This window comes from Pelobates fuscus, chromosome 3 (assembly GCF_036172605.1).
Source record: "Pelobates fuscus isolate aPelFus1 chromosome 3, aPelFus1.pri, whole genome shotgun sequence".
In the NCBI taxonomy this organism is placed as follows: Eukaryota; Metazoa; Chordata; class Amphibia; order Anura; family Pelobatidae; genus Pelobates; species Pelobates fuscus.
In genome coordinates this window covers 59,657,228-59,674,945 of record NC_086319.1, presented here as the reverse complement: position 1 = coordinate 59,674,945, position 17,718 = coordinate 59,657,228, and the positions used below count along the sequence as shown (strand labels likewise).

Here is a 17,718-nt window from a genome sequence, read left to right as displayed (position 1 = left end):
ATTGCAGCACTAGGTGCAAAAGGGTCACAGCACCTAGAATGCTTCAATTAGCTGAAGTGGTCTGGGTGCCTACAGTGTCCCTTTAAACCATGAGAGGTGTTTCATACAGTTTGATGAAGATGAGGGGGATTAGATAAGTGCACATTGCGGACTGTTTTTGTTATTCACAAACTAGAAAATGTCATCTCGTACTAAGCAAGTGACACAGCATTAGCTGATGCAGATTTAAAAAAAGGAAATACCCACCTGGTAGGAAGATGGTTAACCATCAAAACTTTACAAGATGAAGATAACATTTGTACTACTAAAAAGCATTTGAGGGGTGGGGAGGTAGTAATTTGTCATCAAAAACAGTCAACATTGACTTGCGATTCCAGAGAGTAAAAAGGAACTGCACACTGCATAGATTAGATTCCTAATAGTTACAAGGTTGATGGTTATTCTACACAAAACAAAGCATGTATAAGAAGCAAATTAAAGCAAAGCTCTAAATTAAGAGAAACTCAGAGAATTTTTTTTATGATTTGCAATCATCTGAGACATCTCATGCTGAATATGAGAACACAAACTTTGTGATTAATTGAGGGGCCATCGTTTCACCATTTTCTTTCAAATAGATCGTGTGCGAGTCCCCTTAATGCTATTCATTTATGGAGGAATTGAAAATATGTGAGCTGCTAGAAACAACCCAAAAATACTTCACTTGGTCACATTTTGTGAAAGAAAAGATAAAAAAGGCAAAAGGTATGCAAAGGCGGTCCATCACGTATTTAGAAGATATAGCCGATTAGTGACGTATCAAAATAGCACACATCAGGTTTACTAGAAAGACAGAAAAAAAAAAGTGCATGTATATAAAAATAAATAAATAATACAAATGGCTGTACAAGAAGCATCAACGCCTGATGTACATTATGCATTAACATGCAAAATCAGATACCATACAATGTGGTAATCTTAATTGTCAAACTGCTTAATAGCTCCTAATTGAGAATAGGCCCATCAAACCTATTTATCAAATGCTAAATGTAGGAATTGAAATATTCAAGTCTCTTGGCACTATAACTTCACAAGGCATGTATATAGGGTATTTTACTCCGACCATTCAGCCGTGCATAATATAAGGAGTATAATTATAGTGGCACATAGGACTTTTACAAAATGAAAAGTGTAGGTAAAAGAGACCAACAGGTTTTGTTTTTTTAACCCCTTAAGGACCAAACTTCTGGAATAAAAGGGAATCATGACATGTCACACACGTCATGTGTCCTTAAGGGGTTAAACAAACTGACACAAATTAGTGATAAAACTGGTCGCATGTAAGGCACAATATACACCATACAATATGATAATCTGAGCAGTCAAACTGCTACAATGCTCCAAAATTAGGCCACTCACTATTTTACTACACATTTTAGCAGTTAAATGGCTACGTAAAAAAATACCCTTTGTTAAATACCCTGGTTTGGTCTACTTTATATAAATATATTCTTTTGAGTGTCAATTTCGTTTTCTCTGATGGCTATTAAACTTAAAAGACAAACAACACAATCTAAAACTGTTCCACACAGATTGAATTTAAAAATAATTTTTAAAATATATAATTTTTTTAAAGTATTTTTTTAAAAATAATTATAATTATTACAACAGTTCATCAGCATATTGATATGACAGTCCCTCATTTGTCAGGATAGTCCCAATTTGCTTGACGCTAGGCTGACAGGCCTATTCTGTGGGTGGGCCTGAGCATTTTGTTGGGGGTCCGTAAAGGGTGTAACCAGTGACATATTGGGAAGTATGAAGCATGGCAAAGCCTCTTGGCGACCTAAATACGCTGTGACAGATATATTACTCAAACTTCCTATTAAAGGTGTTGACTACCAAAAAAATTTATTGAGATCCTAGGCATATGAGGTACTCTGTATATCATGACAAATATATTGATACTAAATATGTACACATTATTATTGCCAAACTTTCTTTTTTTAACAGAATAAATTGGAATGTATGTATGTGCATGTGACATCAAATTTAAGCCTTTTTTGGTCTTTAAAAAAAAAAAAAAAAAAGAAAGGTATACAATAGGTTTGTGCAATAAGATAAAGATGTTTGTGCCCCTAAGGACACACCTTCAGTTTGTTTGTTTTGTTCTTAAGGGGTTAAGGGAACACATAGAATCAGTTTATGACTATATATTAGAATGTTACTTACCTTTTTTTTTTTTTTTTTTAAATAGAATGAAGATCATTGCCAGACACAAGGCTTCAGTAAGATCCCACAGTAAATATAACATTACTTTCCTATCTTTAATATCCTTTTTTTGTTAACTTCCTCAAAGTACTTTGAGAGGTGGCATAAAATGTCTTTAAAGGGACACTCCAGGCACCTAGACCACTTCTGCCCATTGGAGAGGTCTGGGTGCCAACTCCCACCACCCTTTTTATAAACTGCAATAATTACCTTGCAGGGTTAAGTCCTTATCTAGAGGCTGTCTCCCAGACAGCCACTAGAGGGACTTCTGTGTTCTAAGAACACGAACAGGCTTTAAACTACGCTGGACGTCCTCACGCTATGCATGAGGACCTCCAGCGTAGCCGGAATCCCCATAGGAAAGCATTAAATAATGCTTTCCTATGGGGAAGTCTAATTTTTATTATTATTATTTACATGGCGCCAACAAATTCCGCAGTGCTTTACAACAAACATGTAGTTTTAACCAGACAAATTGGACACACAGGAACAGAGGGGTTGAGGGCCCTGCTCAATGAGCTTACATGCTAGAGGGAGTGGGGTATATTGACACAAAAGGTAAGGATAGTATTAGACATAATGACAGTTGCAGAAGAGGAATCAGTCGGGAGCTATTAACAGTTTAATTGATTCGCTTTCATGAAGAAGTGGGTTTTTAACGATTTTTTGAAGGAGTAGAGACTGGGTGAGCATCTAACAGAGGAGGGAAGTGAGTTCCACAGGAACAGTGCAGCCCTCGAGAAATCTTGAAGGCGAACATCAGAGGTGGGCGAACGGACAGAAGATAGACGTAAGTCTTCAGCAGAGCGTAAGGGCCTAGACGGGACATACTTGTGTATTAGGAAGGATAAATAGGTGGGAGCAGCATTATGTAGAGATTTGAAAGCAAGAACCAGAATTTTAAATTGAGCCCTATATCTTATAGGAAGCCAATGTAGGGACTGACAGAATGGTGAGGCGTGGGAGGTGCGGGTGGACAGGAAGATGAGCCTAACCGCCGCATTCATCATGGACTGTAACAGTGCAAATTGGGAGCACGTAAGGCCACTGAGAAGTGGGTATAGAAGGGGTCACTTAGAGAATTGTACCATGAAGAGTAATTTTGCAATGTTGGAGTAGCTGTTAAAAGGAGACCAAAAAGAACCCCACCTGAGTGTGTTGGGTGCAGGTTAGCAAAAAAAAAACAAAAAAAACACACTACACAGTCTGCTATTAGGTAGACACCAAATTATTATTGGTATTTATATAGCACCAACTAATTCCACAGCGCTTTACAATATTATAAGGGTGGGGTGGGGGGAATTAACAATAAATAAGACAATTACACAGTGACATAGGAACAATAGGTTCCTAACAATAGGTTCCTGCTCAAATGAGTTTACAGTCTAGATCAGATGGGGTACAAATACACAACAGGGCAGCAAGGGTGATAGCCACCAAACAAGGTGGAAAAGTAGCAGAGCTGGAGGGGAGTATGGCTCTTTAGAAGAGCAAGAGACAGATTTCGATATGTATAGATAAAAGTTACTCTGGGAGTCTATAAGCATTCCTGAACAGATGTGTTTTGAGGGACATCTTAAACAATTGAAGACTAGGGGAGAATCTGATTGGGGACGGCAGGCTGTTCCAAAAGAAGGGAGCCGACCGCGAGAAGTCCTGCAAGCCCGAGTTAGCAGTAAGGGTGCGAGCAGCGGCCAGGAGAAGGTCACTGGCAGAGTGGAGAGACCGAGAAAGGGCATACCTATGAATCAGAGAAGAAGTGTAAGCCAATTCAATCCAATATTCCATACGTGGAGTAGACATCCGGGGTTTACAACTTAAATAATTTAACAAGAATGTATTTGAGTCTACACAGGGCCTATCAAGACCGGGAGCATCCAATAAGAAACATCCACAATTTACAGGTGTGCTTACATCTCTGTACAATCTTGGTCTAAACCATCTTTTCCCAATTTGTGTTCCGCCGTGAATTGCCACATCCAAGATGGAGGCTGCTCCTTGCTGTTCCCGGAAGGTCAGAAACAGCAGAGATTGCACGACCGCGAGCTTATTAAGAGATCGTAAGACTGTGCAGTTATGCATGCCTGGTGACGTAATCAGCCCCCTCCATTAGCCATTTCATATCCACTCCATGATAGAGAGTGGAAGCATTCAGGCAGGCACTCAGCTCACATTATTGGCCTCAGGAAAAAGGATTTATTTTACTGCCTTTATAGATAACTGCCCTTTAGTGTAGTGCCCATTGTGGCAGATGGGGATAGGTTTTTTTTTTTTTTTTTTATTTAATTTTTTGGGGGAGATTGTGTCAAAAGTTTGCAGCTAAATACAAAATTACTTGGGTTGGGTTTCTCATTTTTTTGTTGGTTAAACTTATTTACATATAGTGTTTTTTTCTGCTTACTATAGAAATCAGTCATATACCAAAAAAAATATTTCTTTCTAAGAGCTGTTAAAACCGCATACTTTGCAGTCAGGTAGTGAAATATGTAATAAAATGTTTTTTTACACTCCAAGACTGACTCAAAATACTGCTTATGGTTAAGTTCTAAGTGCTTCATAAAACATCCTTTTCAGTCAGGTAGTGAGATCTGTTTTATAGTGTGCTAATCTTTTTGCGCCAAGACGCACTCAAAATCCTGCTTACATTAAGTTCTTTGTAAGCGCTTGATAAGAAACGGCATCCATTGCAGTCAGGTAGTGAAATCTGATTATTTTTTTCAGGTTAGAGAAGGGTTTTGTTTATTCTACCAACCAACAACCATGAATTTGGACATCTGGTTAAAACGAGGAAAGATCCAGCGAAAGAGTATTACTACTTCTAACTGTTTGTCACTTTTAGAAACCAAGAAGAAAAAAAAAAGATTCAACAAGAAATCAGGTCCCAAATACCGTATATACTCGAGTATAAGCCGACCCGAATATAAGCCGAGGCCCCTAATTTTACCCCAAAAAACTGGGAAAACTTATTGACTCGAGTATAAGACTAGGGTGGGAAATGCAGCAGCTACTGGTAAATTTCTAAATAAAATTAGATCCTAAAAAAAATTATATTAACTGAATATTTATTTACAGTGTGTGTATATAATTAATGCAGTGTGTGTGTGTGAGTGCTGTGTGTGTGTATGCAGTGTGTGTATGCAGTGTGTATGAGTGCAGTGTGTATATAATGAATGGAGTGCAGTGTGTGTGTGTATGAGTGCAGTGTGTGTATAATGAATGCAGTGCAGTGTGTATGCATGAGTGCAGTGTGTGTGCAGTGTGTGTGCATGAGTGCAGTGTGTGTGTGCATGAGTGCAGTGTGTATGAATGCAGTGTGTGTGTATGAATGCAGTGTGTGTGTGTGTGAATGCAGTGTGTGTGTGTATGAATGCAGTGTGTGTATGAGTGCAGTGTGTGTATGAGTGCAGTGTGTGTATAATGAATGCAGTGCAGTGTGTATATGAGTGCAGTATGTATGAGTGCAGTGTGTATGCAGTGTGTGTATAATGAATGCAGTGCAGTGTGTGTATATGAGTGCAGTGTGTATATGAGTGCAGTGTGTGTGTGTATGAATGCAGTGTGTATATAATGAATGCAGTGCAGTGTGTGTATGAGTGCAGTGTGTGTGTATGAGTGCAGTGTGTATGCAGTGTGTGTATAATGAATGCAGTGCAGTGTGTGTATATGAGTGCAGTGTGTGTGAGTGCAGTGTGTATGAATGCAGTGTGTTTATAATGAATGCAGTGCAGTGTGTGTATGTGCAGTGTGTGTGTGTATGAGTGCAGAGCATTGGTGGGGGGGTGGGCATTTTATTAATTATTATTTAATTATTATTTTAATATTTTTTTTAAATGTTATTTTTTTTTAGGTAACTATTTTTTTTAATTTTATTATTATTTGTATTATTATTTTTATGTTATTATTTTAATTATTTTTTGTTTTATTATTAATATTTGTATTTTTTCGTCCCCCCTCCCTGCTTGTTAGCTGGCCAGGGAGGGGGGCTCTCACTCCCTGGTGGTCCAGTGGATGGGCTGTAGGAGGGGGCTGTCAGGAAGCTGTTACTTACCTTCACCGCAGCTCCTGTCAGCTCCCTTCTCTCTTCTCCGGTGCGTGCAGCTCCCAGGTCAGCTCCCTCTGCAACTCTCGCGGCCGCGCGGAGCGTTGCCACGGTAACCCGTGGCAACGCTCTGACCCCGCGGCTCTCGCGAGAGTTGCAGAGGGAGCTGACCTGGGAGCTGCACGCACCGGAGAAGAGAGAAGGGAGCTGACAGGAGCTGCGGTGAAGGTAAGTAACAGCTTCCTGACAGCCCCCGGTCCATGTCTGTATTATGGCAATGTAAATTGCCATAATACAGACAACTGACTCGAGTATAAGACGAGTTAGTGTTTTTCAGCACAAAAAATGTGCTGAAAAACTCGTCTTATACTCGAGTATATACGGTAGTTGAATCTACTGTTCCTCAAATAGCAGAGACAAGTCAAAGTTAAAAAGAAAAGCACACAATGCTACCCAATCTTCTTCTCAAACAAAGAAAAGAAAAAGAAAATATAATGATCAGGCAGCTACTTATCATTTGGATTCACAAGTGCCAGAAATAACAATTTTCCTCAAGCACAGTGCTTACTTTGCAAGAAAATATTGCCAAACAGTTCGTTAGCACCTGCTAAATTATGTCGTCATTTTGAGCGAAACCACCCAGAGTACAAAGATAAAGACATTTCCTGTTTTAAGCGAAAGCTTCAGGAGTATCATAAGACTAAACAGTTTATGAGCAAAATTTCCACAAAAAAAAAAAGAAAAAATTAAAAAGGTTGCAAAATTTTTTCAGGGGTTCCATGATTCTGGTATACTGTGTCAAATGGTTCCACAGGAAAAATTAATTTGGAACCCCTGGTCTAAACTAAAAAAGTAACAAAATAGGTCATGTTATTGTTGCAACCCACACTGAGATACAAGTGCTTCTTACATCAGTATGAGCATGTTCTTGTTAACTGTTTTACTGAATGATAAAGATCTTCCATTAATAAAAGCATATTCATTTGTCAATCCTGATCTCTGATATTTACACTCCCAAACCGGTGGCACAGATCTGTATCTTGGTATTTCAGTTGGAATTTTAGAACAACTGTTCCCACCAGTGCTAAATGTCCATAGTCCCAAAAAAAGATTTTATTTCCCGCAAGTAGAAATTCAGGAAGCACTAGCTGACAGGGACTCAGGCCAAATATGATGTCCTAATTTTAACTGTGATAAGGGCCAACATCCAGAGAACTTGCTGTGGCTGTCACTTGTGTACAAAGTTCCACATGGAGTTTGTAGTTTTTCCCCTTGGCAAGATAATTGAATTTTGCAAGTTCAACAAGAAAGTCTTTGGCAACAAAATTTACATTAGGCATCTCAAAAACTAGCTAATATTTTGCATTTATTTTTATAGATTCACATTCGGATTGCACCTCAATTGCAGTGTTATTTTTGTCAACTAACAATTTTATTCACCTTTTTGTCTAATTTTTTAGATTTAGTCGACTAACAAAATTCAGGTGACTAAAATGGCTTTTTATAGTCAAAAGACTGACTAAAACTAAATTGAAATTTGCCGTCAAATTTAACACTGCTCAATTGTAATCCTTTTTGTGAAACAAATACCATAATTTGTCAAACTGTATTTAAAGGTACTCTATAGTATTAGGAATACAAAGCTGCATTTCTAATACTATTGAGTCACTCTGCCCAGTCTCCCATTCCTATTAAGGGGATAAAAAAAAAAAAAAAACACGTTTTCACTTATTTTATTCTAGCATAGATGTCCTCGGCACTGGATCCATCTCCGCCTTCTCTGTCGTCATTGCGTAGGGGAACCAAATGAGTATGTGCGGCACCAACGTAAGGCCTTCTCTATAGGAAAGCAACGAATCAATGCAAAGCGTGAGGACACCCAGTGTCGTTTCACAGAGACAAACTATGTGAAACACCAGGAAACACCCCTAGTTGCGGTCTTCTCTAAAACTGCAATGTTTTCAGATGCAGAGTTAAAAGGAACAGACTGTGCACCTAGACCACTTCAATGAGATGAAGTGGTTTGGGTCCCTTTAAACCTGTGTATGTTATTTATTTGCCATTATTTAATTTTTCTACATTATTTTAAAGCTGCTTAAAAAGTTTTCTTTTTCATTCCAGAAACTGTACTATCCGTTTTGCTTTTATGCAGTATATTTGGTGTGCTACTTACATAAACATGTGCTTTTAAATTCTTACTGCAAAAGAGTGGGGAGTCCCCTACACGAAGAGGAGGATCGATGAACATCTAAAAGTGGCCACAAATACTTTGCATGTCAAGATATATTTAGAGAACAAAACAGACTACAAAACGTATACTCCTCGTCACTCAAACATGAAGGTCTGTGAGAGTCAGATACTTTAAGTGCCGGTTCGTGAATGCACATATGCCTTTTAAAAAGTAACCGCACACATCTTCTATCCTTGTTCATCATCTTCAAATTAGTGTGGAAAGGCAGATTATTATTATTACTATTATTATTATTACTTTAATAATTTTTGGGGCATTTTTAAAACCTAAATTGCAGGTTTGTGAGGGGGGGGGGTTTGAGGGTGATTTTTTTTTTTTAATGCATTCCCAGTATGCCAAAACCACCTGCTCAAGAAAAACTAGACTAGTAGCCATTACGAACTAGTTGACTGCAGGCTATATTTGTCAACGGAGCTATATTTGGTTGCCGAATCATACCGATATTACGTTTACAATGTGTTCTCTTTACAACTGAAAAAATCCAAATCTCCTCAACTGTCTTAAGTGTCTTCGTTTATTTTCATTTTACCAACAACGTCAATCCTTTTTAAGGCGCATGTTTAAAGGCAGTGAAATCTTTTGCAGAATTTTGGCTGCAATTTATTTAAGATCATTTTGTAAAACCATATCCGTGAACCGTGAAAACCATATCTTTGAAGAAGAAAAGAAAAAAACAACCCTGATCTTGGGGTGTACTTTGCAGCAATTAAAAAACAAAACAATATTCCAGTAAATGTGACTACACCGGATAGAGCTGTTCCCCAGCTCTGGCAACACAATTTTAAAACAATTCCTCTACTGCAAAACACATTTGGGAATGTATAATTCCTCACATAACATTTACCAAATGTTATCTCTGGGTGGGAGGAAAAAAAAAAAAAAACAAGAAAATAAAAATAAAATTGAGGGACTTTATACTAGTAGCAAAAAATAAACAATGCATGGAAGAAATACACAAATTTAGGGTTTTATTTAGGTTGCTTTTAAGTATAATTTTTATATTTTTAAAAACAAAAAACAAACGTGGACTGCATATGCACTTGCCTTAATAATTTGGATGACCCTGGAGCAGTACATGATGCATCCACTGCATTCTGGGAACCAACTCAGTACATTTTAATTAGCTTCTGTATAGACCAGAAGTTCTTGAAGGGCGTACTGTACTGTAGTACTATGGTGCCAAGAGTAACCTGTCAAACTATTTACGAATTGTTTGATATTTACTTTGTTGCGTTTGTGCCAGTGGTCCGTCCAGTGTTATTCTGGTAAAGTGGAATTCAATATTCTTTGACGGAGTGTGTTCACTAATCGCTCTCAGCCAATAGTCTGTTATGAGATGGCATGATCGTGCTGAAGCATGGACTTCTACTCCAACAAATAAGCTCAAACTGGAAAGACCCTAACCACTGGACACAGCAATGAAACCATTTGTAAACGGTCATTATAAAATGAACATTAAGACATCGTTCAATTGTAACATAATATACAAATATATATTTAGAAAAATCAAGTTCAATAGTTTGCTCAGAAGTTCAAAAAGGAGTCAGGAGTAGGTTGTACCTCTACAGTAATGCATTGGTTTGTTCAGTCAATGAACAAACAGAATTCACATGTGGCTTCTGCAGGAGGTTCAGTGCCTGGTAGGTCCCAGGTAAGAGGAAAACCATTAAGTTATACCTTTTTAAAAAATAAAAAACATCCTGTGGATGTTTTTTCCATGTAGACATTTTATATACATAAATCAAAATCCTCCAATGTCTGGATTAATATTTATTTACTCTAACTTTCCATCTGTGTTAGCACACAACAGGCTTAAGACATTAACAGCAAAATGGAATTTCGGTTACATCCCCTGAACATAAAAGAGAGGAGATTCCCTTATTTTAGTATAATTTGTGAAAAAGTACACATCATAAATATTTTAACTAAACAGAGTGAGAATGCAGGTCAACAATAATTCAGGTTTCTTACCTTCGTGCGGTGAAGTTTTCAACCTGCTACAAACTCCAAAAACATCGCTATAGCATTCCTTTATTTTTTGTAATGCATCCGTTGATCTCAGTTCCATAAGGTCTCGAAGTTCATCAAGCGTGATCCCAAAATCTCCCCCGTGATTTGCTTCATTTATAGAGTTTTTTACACCACTGTACGCAACTGAATTGTTAGCCATCTTGACCACAGACAATCCCTTGATGTAGTCAAATTAAATCTAGCCGTCAAAGACTCAACTCCAGTTGGAAGTTATACTCCCAAAAATTAAAATACAACCTGGTTGAGAACAAGTCAGTTTCTATGCCAAGTTCATGTTAAAGGATTACTGGACTGCTCAAAGCGGACTCCCAGAGCCAAGTCTTAAATACTGTTCCATGATGTACCCCTGCATTCTTTCAGGAAACTTCAGATGGGTACCTAAAAAAGAAAGAAAAAAAATATAAAGGTAAATTATTGTAACATTTAATCAGGACATTAAAGCAAACATTCTAATTTAAACAGATCCCACTGAGGGATAGGCACTACTAGCTACCTTGGGCCTCCCCAACCAGACCACAACCGCTACAGGCCCTCCGCGCATAGAATATCGATGGGGTAACACCTTTTGTACCTCGAGGAGTTAGAGGCACAGTGACTTAGCGGAGAACACAAGTTCTGCACACTGTTTTTATTTAGGTTTTGTTTTTCATATCTTTAGTTAGGATTTTGCTCACAATATGGTCCAGTAGTGTATATACCATAGCTCACTTTACTAGGCCCACAAAGCCTATGGGCGCAGGAGACATCTTACATGCTGCAACATAAATGGTTTACTCCACAGCATACCTTTACGGATACCGTGACCAGCAAATTTATCATTGCTCCCAAACCATATCTAAGGCAACGGCCATCTATCCCTTCATTTAACATTACTCAAATATGAGGCCCTTCGCACCTCAATAATAAACACTTCCCTAACCAGTCCCAAACAGCAGAGTGTCTCTTGCCATGACCGGAAGCATTCTAAGTTATCACATAATATTTGTTCTTTGTTAGCATATTTGCACCTTCTTAAAATATAAAACAAGGCAGGAATGCTCAGGAGTATTGCTTCGATGTACATTTGATATGCCAGTTTGACATGTGATTCAAATGTGTAGCTCCACTCTTATTTCTGTACTGTCTCTTTCAATGCCTCAATAAAAGAATGGAAAAAAAAAAAACCAAAACAAACAAACAAACAAACATTCTCATTTAGAACTTTAAAGCTCATTAGAATCAAATGTGGTACGTATTTGAAGGACTATCCTCCCATTTTTTGTCAAACAGTGTTTCAGTAGTTTGACAGATTGTGAAGGTCCTTCAGAAAGCTTACCAACTAAGTCGGAAGTGAAATTCAACTTTTTTATAGTGAGAACAGGCTGAAAGAGCCTGGAACCAGCCCATCATTACCACACAAAGTTGCACAGTGAAATGTGGAATTTCAATTCCAGATTTGCCAGGCAGCAGTTAATTAGTCCTGGCTAGAGGTGCAGGGAGAGCGATTGTGCCAATGTTTTGAAACAACCCACAGACTTTTTGAAACATAACCACTTTAATAAGCTGCAGTGGTTAAGGTATGGAAAAAACAATGGATCTACAATACAATAATAACAGGAACAAACATAGCGTAATACTGTAAACTTATAAAGGAGAGTGGAAGTGTATATAGTAATTCACACTCACAAACCAAAGTTGATTGTAGGCATATCTTATGGAACGATGAATGTCTCAGGATAAGTAAGCCATCATATGGTACATAGAAGGGAATAAGAAAGCAAAATAGTGCAGAGTATCTTGGTAAAAAGTTATACTTTAATAATAAGGCACACTTACAGTGTTGTAGTGGCAAATAGGCATATACAATCAACCGGTCTCAGGATCACAGGATAGTTTGCAGGATCAACTTTAACCCAGTCGAAATAATAAAAACGAAATAAAATAAAAACTTCCACTCTCCTTTATAAGTTTACAGTATTACGCTATGTTTGTTCCTGTTATTATTGTATTGTAGATCCATTGTTTTTTCCATATCTATTGAGGACCTGGAGGAGTCCTTATCTACTGTACATTTAGTGCAAGGGTAATTGTTTTCACTGTCCACTATTACCCACTAAGAGTGTGTTCTATCCACTAGGAGGTGAATCTACATTTTCTATAGCAGTGGTTAAGGTGCCTAGTGCCCCTTTAAGTAAGAGTGGCCTGTTTATTAAACCAAATGAGTATGGAACGGATTAACATTGTGTCTACATGTGTCAAGTAAAGAAATTAAAAGAGCAAGAGGTGAGATAGAATGTACTTTAAGGTACACACTGGACCACTAAGGAACCTCAGCTTGCTGAAGTGTTTTATGTGTGAATAGTGTGCCCCCCCCCCCCCCCTTTTTCTCACATTTTACAAAAAAGTGCAGATTTCAAGAAAAAAAATTAAAATTTTCATAAATTAATTTTGTTACGCTCACTGGCTGTCAATCAGACAACCAGTACGGTTACTTACTGCTTGCTTAGCTAAACTCAGGCTAAACTAACAAGACAGGAAATTGCTCAGAGCAACTACCTTGCAAAGACTTCTCATTGAACTGGATTAGGAAGTTTGCAATTGGACAGCCAGGAGGGTTCGCAAAGGCTTCAGACAAGAGAACTTCAGTTTTTGCAAACTATTTTTAGATTGGAGCTACCCAATAAAAAATAATAATAATAAATAAATAAAAGCATAATTAAATGCATGCATGTTATCATTGGGTATATAGCTACTAAACAGTGATTTTGTTTTTTATTTGACAGTGCAGTGTCTCTAAGATTTTATCCTACACTGGAGACTTTTGTGCTTTTAACAGAAATATGCTATGCAACTGACCAATAGTTATTTAAATCTTGCAAACGTTACTGTGTAAAGGGTGAAGAGAGGATAGATACCATTTAAAGTTCTACTGCACATACATAGGAACACAATTGTATCTTGACAGAGAAATGTGTTCCTCTGAAGTGTTGATGAGAGTGGCTTAAATAATTATTAATGGTGGGAATATTACATGTGTATATTATTCCAGCACATAATCTATATCTAACTTATAATTGGCCTGTTACAAAGCAATGAGTTCAAAAATATATGAGGATTTCCTAAACAGATACATATTTAAGAGCCAAATTTACTTCTTATGGAGTAAAGGGGTGAGGCACTGATACAAAGATGCTTCAAACATACTCAAACATGTTAGGAACTACTAGCCATGTGGTTTGTTGAGCACAGATATAAAAACCATTGCATGCCTTAAACATATCTTTACCACTTGATTTTTCCCAGCCAACACTTAAAAGGATCACTATAGGGTCAGGAACACAAACATGTATTCCTGACCCTATAGTGCTAAACTCACCATATAGGTGGCTTGCCCACCTATAAAATTTTAACACTCACCTTATTTCAGGCGCAGCGCAGGTCTGCCGGTGCTGGCCCCGCCCCTTTTGTGACCATCAAAATGGCCGATTTTTAGCCATTCTAATGCTTTCCCATATGTAAGGCATTGGATTGGCTGAAATCGCGACAGGGTGGGGCCAAATGCCATTTTGGCCATTCAGGACCTCCTCATAGAGATGCACTGAATCAATGCATCTCTATGAGGAATATTTAGTGTCCCCATGAATGGCAGGGCTGCTTACTGTGCAGGCCTGAGCCAGGAAGCCACCCGAGTGGACATCTGAGGAGTGGCCACTTGGAGGTGTCCCTTGCAAAACAGTTACAAATACAGAACTACACAACCATTGTATTTTCTATGAACTAGCTACACACTGAAGCAAATAATTTAACAAATACTTTTAAAATAGTCATGGCCGCAGTGGCTGATTTTCCAAGTTCCGGACTCTCAAGAAAGACCACCACCTCACTGAATGTAGTACTTTTCATGACAAGCTTTCTAAATATCCACCCTACGTTGTCAGGCACAGCTCAAAATAGATACACACAAAGACACCAAAGGTCTGTCTGTATCTGAACCTTGCGACAATGATGTAAGGAGAGAGGCTAGAGGTTCCCATGAAGAATCTCCCAATTTATCCCAGTATCACTTTACACCAGGAAATAAACACTTGCCCTATGAGAAGCATGGAAGCAAACACAAACCTCATGCACAATCCAATCTCTGCACATTTATTCTCAGAGCATTTAAAGACGGACATTTATTTTGAACACACACCACTGCATTTATAAAAAATAGAAACTCAGAAAGCTCAGATTCACATGAATCTTTAAAAGCCAATGGTTAAGTAATTTTAAACCACTGCCTGACTGAGATTAAGCCTCGGCTGCTGCTATTCTCTGCTAAGCATTTGACCTTCAACTGCACATTATCAGCAGCCGAGCTCTAGCATAAGAAATGGCTCCCTAAATGATTATCTAAGGAAAGCTTCTTGCCTAATCTAATTAGTTCATCCAAGGCCTTAAAAACTGCTGTACCGTGGTGTTAACATTGAGAAAAATGGAAGGTGTACGTTTTTAGTCATTAAAAGGCATTGTTTTGCAGGCCAAAGTCAACGGTCCTAAACAATTTTGGCTAACAAATTAATTCAAATGTGGCCATATTTATTTTTTTCAAACTGAATACAAATAGAAGTTGGAATTTTACAAGTAAATGATCTATTCCAGCAAAGATGAACACAGATCACACAAAGACTTTCTGCAGAGCCACAGTGGACACCTCCCCCCCCCCCCCCCCCCCGAAGGTACATGCCCTAGTCTGGTCGTAAACTGGTAAACACCAGGGAGTTAGGTGCTAGTTGCCAGAAGTGATGAGTACTAGAAGGTATTTCTACACTTCTACACTTGTCGATCACCATTTGTGAAAAATGTATCAATTTTAAATCATGTAACTAACCTCCCATGCAGAGAGCTCTTATGGGAAGAATTTTATCAAGTGCATTAAAAAAAAAAAAAAAAAAAAAATTATAAACACAGAGTGTAATAGACGGCAGATAGTTGGCCAAAATCTAAATTAGAGACGGGTATGGAAACTGAACCAGATATGACACTTGTACATGTTGCTTTCTTGCTGGACATGCAGTGCAATATTCAGTTGTGTGTGTTAACCCTTTCCCCAATATGCATGTCTGGTTAGTTTGCTATACTAGTTTGCAGTGGTGTGCAATACAGAGGCTGCAGATTACCATTTAAAGGGACACTATAGTCACCAGAACCACAACAGCCTAATGTAGTGGTTCTGGTGTCTACAGCATGCCCCTGCAGGCTGAACAATGTAAGCACTGTGCTTCCATTACTGCCTAGTAACACCTCTAGTGGCAGTCATTTAGATGGAAACTAAAAGTGCTTCCTGAGTCAGTGCTGTACTATGTGCATCACCTACATTCAGCAACTCCAGGCTGTGCATGAATGCTTTCCCATATAGTTGCATTGAGCCAATGCATCTCTATGAGGAGATGCCGATTGGTGCATCAATGTGTTTTGCCTTGCATGCTATGGGAAAGCATTGATTGGATGACATTGTCAAGACTGAAGATCTCAGCCATGGAGGCGAGACCAGCACAGCGATGGAGAAACGTTAATAAGCCACCTATGTACTCTATTTTATGGGGGCCGGGGACCTAAAGAGGTAGTCCATCAATATAGCGTTAGGAACATGTTTGTAACACTATAGACGTGTTTTCTAACACTATAGTGTTCCTTTAAGGGAATATTATGGGGTAATAACGACCACCTATTTTTATACGTTATAAAGGGTTACATCATCCATCCCCAGTAAAGGGACAATCCGTTTAAAACTCTAGTTCGGGGCTGGCTGATGATATCCAATGACGCTGCTGGATGTGCAGCATTTTATAGTGACAGACTCCAAGCGTCATAAACTCTTCAAATCACTAAAGTGGTCATAGTGCTTGGATAACGAAGTACATTATCAGATAAAAAAAAAAAAGAAAAAAGCTGTCTCACTCATGACAAAGGTTGCGGCTGATATCAGTTTACCAACACTGTTCGTTTAACTGGGCATTATGCAATGATCAGTGTACCGTTGTACAGCACTGAGGAATTTATTGGCACTATATAAATAATAATTGTAAAAAGTGGAGCCACAGACCCCTCACAAGTTGGCCAAAGCTCGGCTCCTTCATGCAAAAAGCCTTGGGGAAAAAAATGTGTTAGACAGCCCAAATAGCGATTGCCTGGCTCACAGCTGCAGTGAGTTTTTATGAATTGCTGCCGTTTTAAGTCAATCTCACCGATTACAGTGAATGCAGAGTCCTCTGTACACTATCAAATCACGAACCATGCAAAGTGACTAAATGTCTGTTAAACCAACAACATTATTAAAGGAGGTTAGTACATGTATTGGTTGGAATCATAATATGCATTTTATGGCTGAAAACCAATTAAGCATAATAATGTGACAAACACTATGCATGGTTTGAGCAATATAACAGTACAATCTTTAAAATAAAAAAATTTTAAGTAATAAAAGCATCCAAAACTGCCAGAAGGAAAGAGGTGCTCACTGAAGTTTCATGTAGATTCCTAAAGGAAAGGCCTAATGGATCGCCACGTATGTGGTTCTACCCCCAAGGTCTGACTTCTGAGAAGTAAAAGGAGCCTGACCAAGTGGCGCTGGAATACAGAAGGTGTTTCTCTTTGCATGGGCGGGGGAAGAGGGACACTATAGCATTAAGCAATTCAGCTATGTATTCTTAACACTATAGTGTTCCTTTAATTTGGAAATTAAACGTTGCTTCTCCTACCAGTAGATGTCTCATTCAAAACTAGGGAGGGTGTATTGCATAAAATCCACCGTTTCACTTTTATCCAGTTTCTAAAAACTGGAGATCGGTGACCGGCTAGATTTTATTGTCCTCAAGGGCACACTGACATTATTACAAGTAACAGGAAGCAGAGCCAGCCATCTGCAGAGCTTACTAATGAAGATTAGATTGCAAATATATTTGGCCAGTTTATAAAGTTCTTTTTTGGGTTTACCTGTTTTATGGTGAGTAAAGTAAATACAAATATTAATAAGCATACTATTTTAATGTTCTACTCTAAACCATGACACTATTAAAAGGGAAATTAAATACATTTTAAATAAATATACTCACTTTTTTTTATTCATATGTTTATTTTACTAGAAAGACAGAATGAGTAGGAGATACAAAAGTGAAGTGCGTGAAAA

The 17,718-nt window shown here is 38.2% G+C and overlaps 1 protein-coding gene across 5 annotated transcripts in view; it reads right to left on the bottom strand.

Moving 5' to 3' along the window:
* ATP2B1 (ATPase plasma membrane Ca2+ transporting 1) overlaps positions 1-17,718 on the bottom strand; it is a 135,424-nt gene that overhangs the window by 74,542 nt on the left and 43,164 nt on the right. For all 5 annotated transcript variants that reach the window (XM_063447112.1, XM_063447113.1, XM_063447108.1 and 2 more), the window contains exon 2: positions 10,512-10,949. In XM_063447112.1, the coding sequence (XP_063303182.1) occupies positions 10,512-10,710 (199 nt within the window). In that variant the 5' untranslated portion in view covers positions 10,711-10,949. The remainder of the gene's footprint in view (positions 1-10,511; positions 10,950-17,718) is intronic.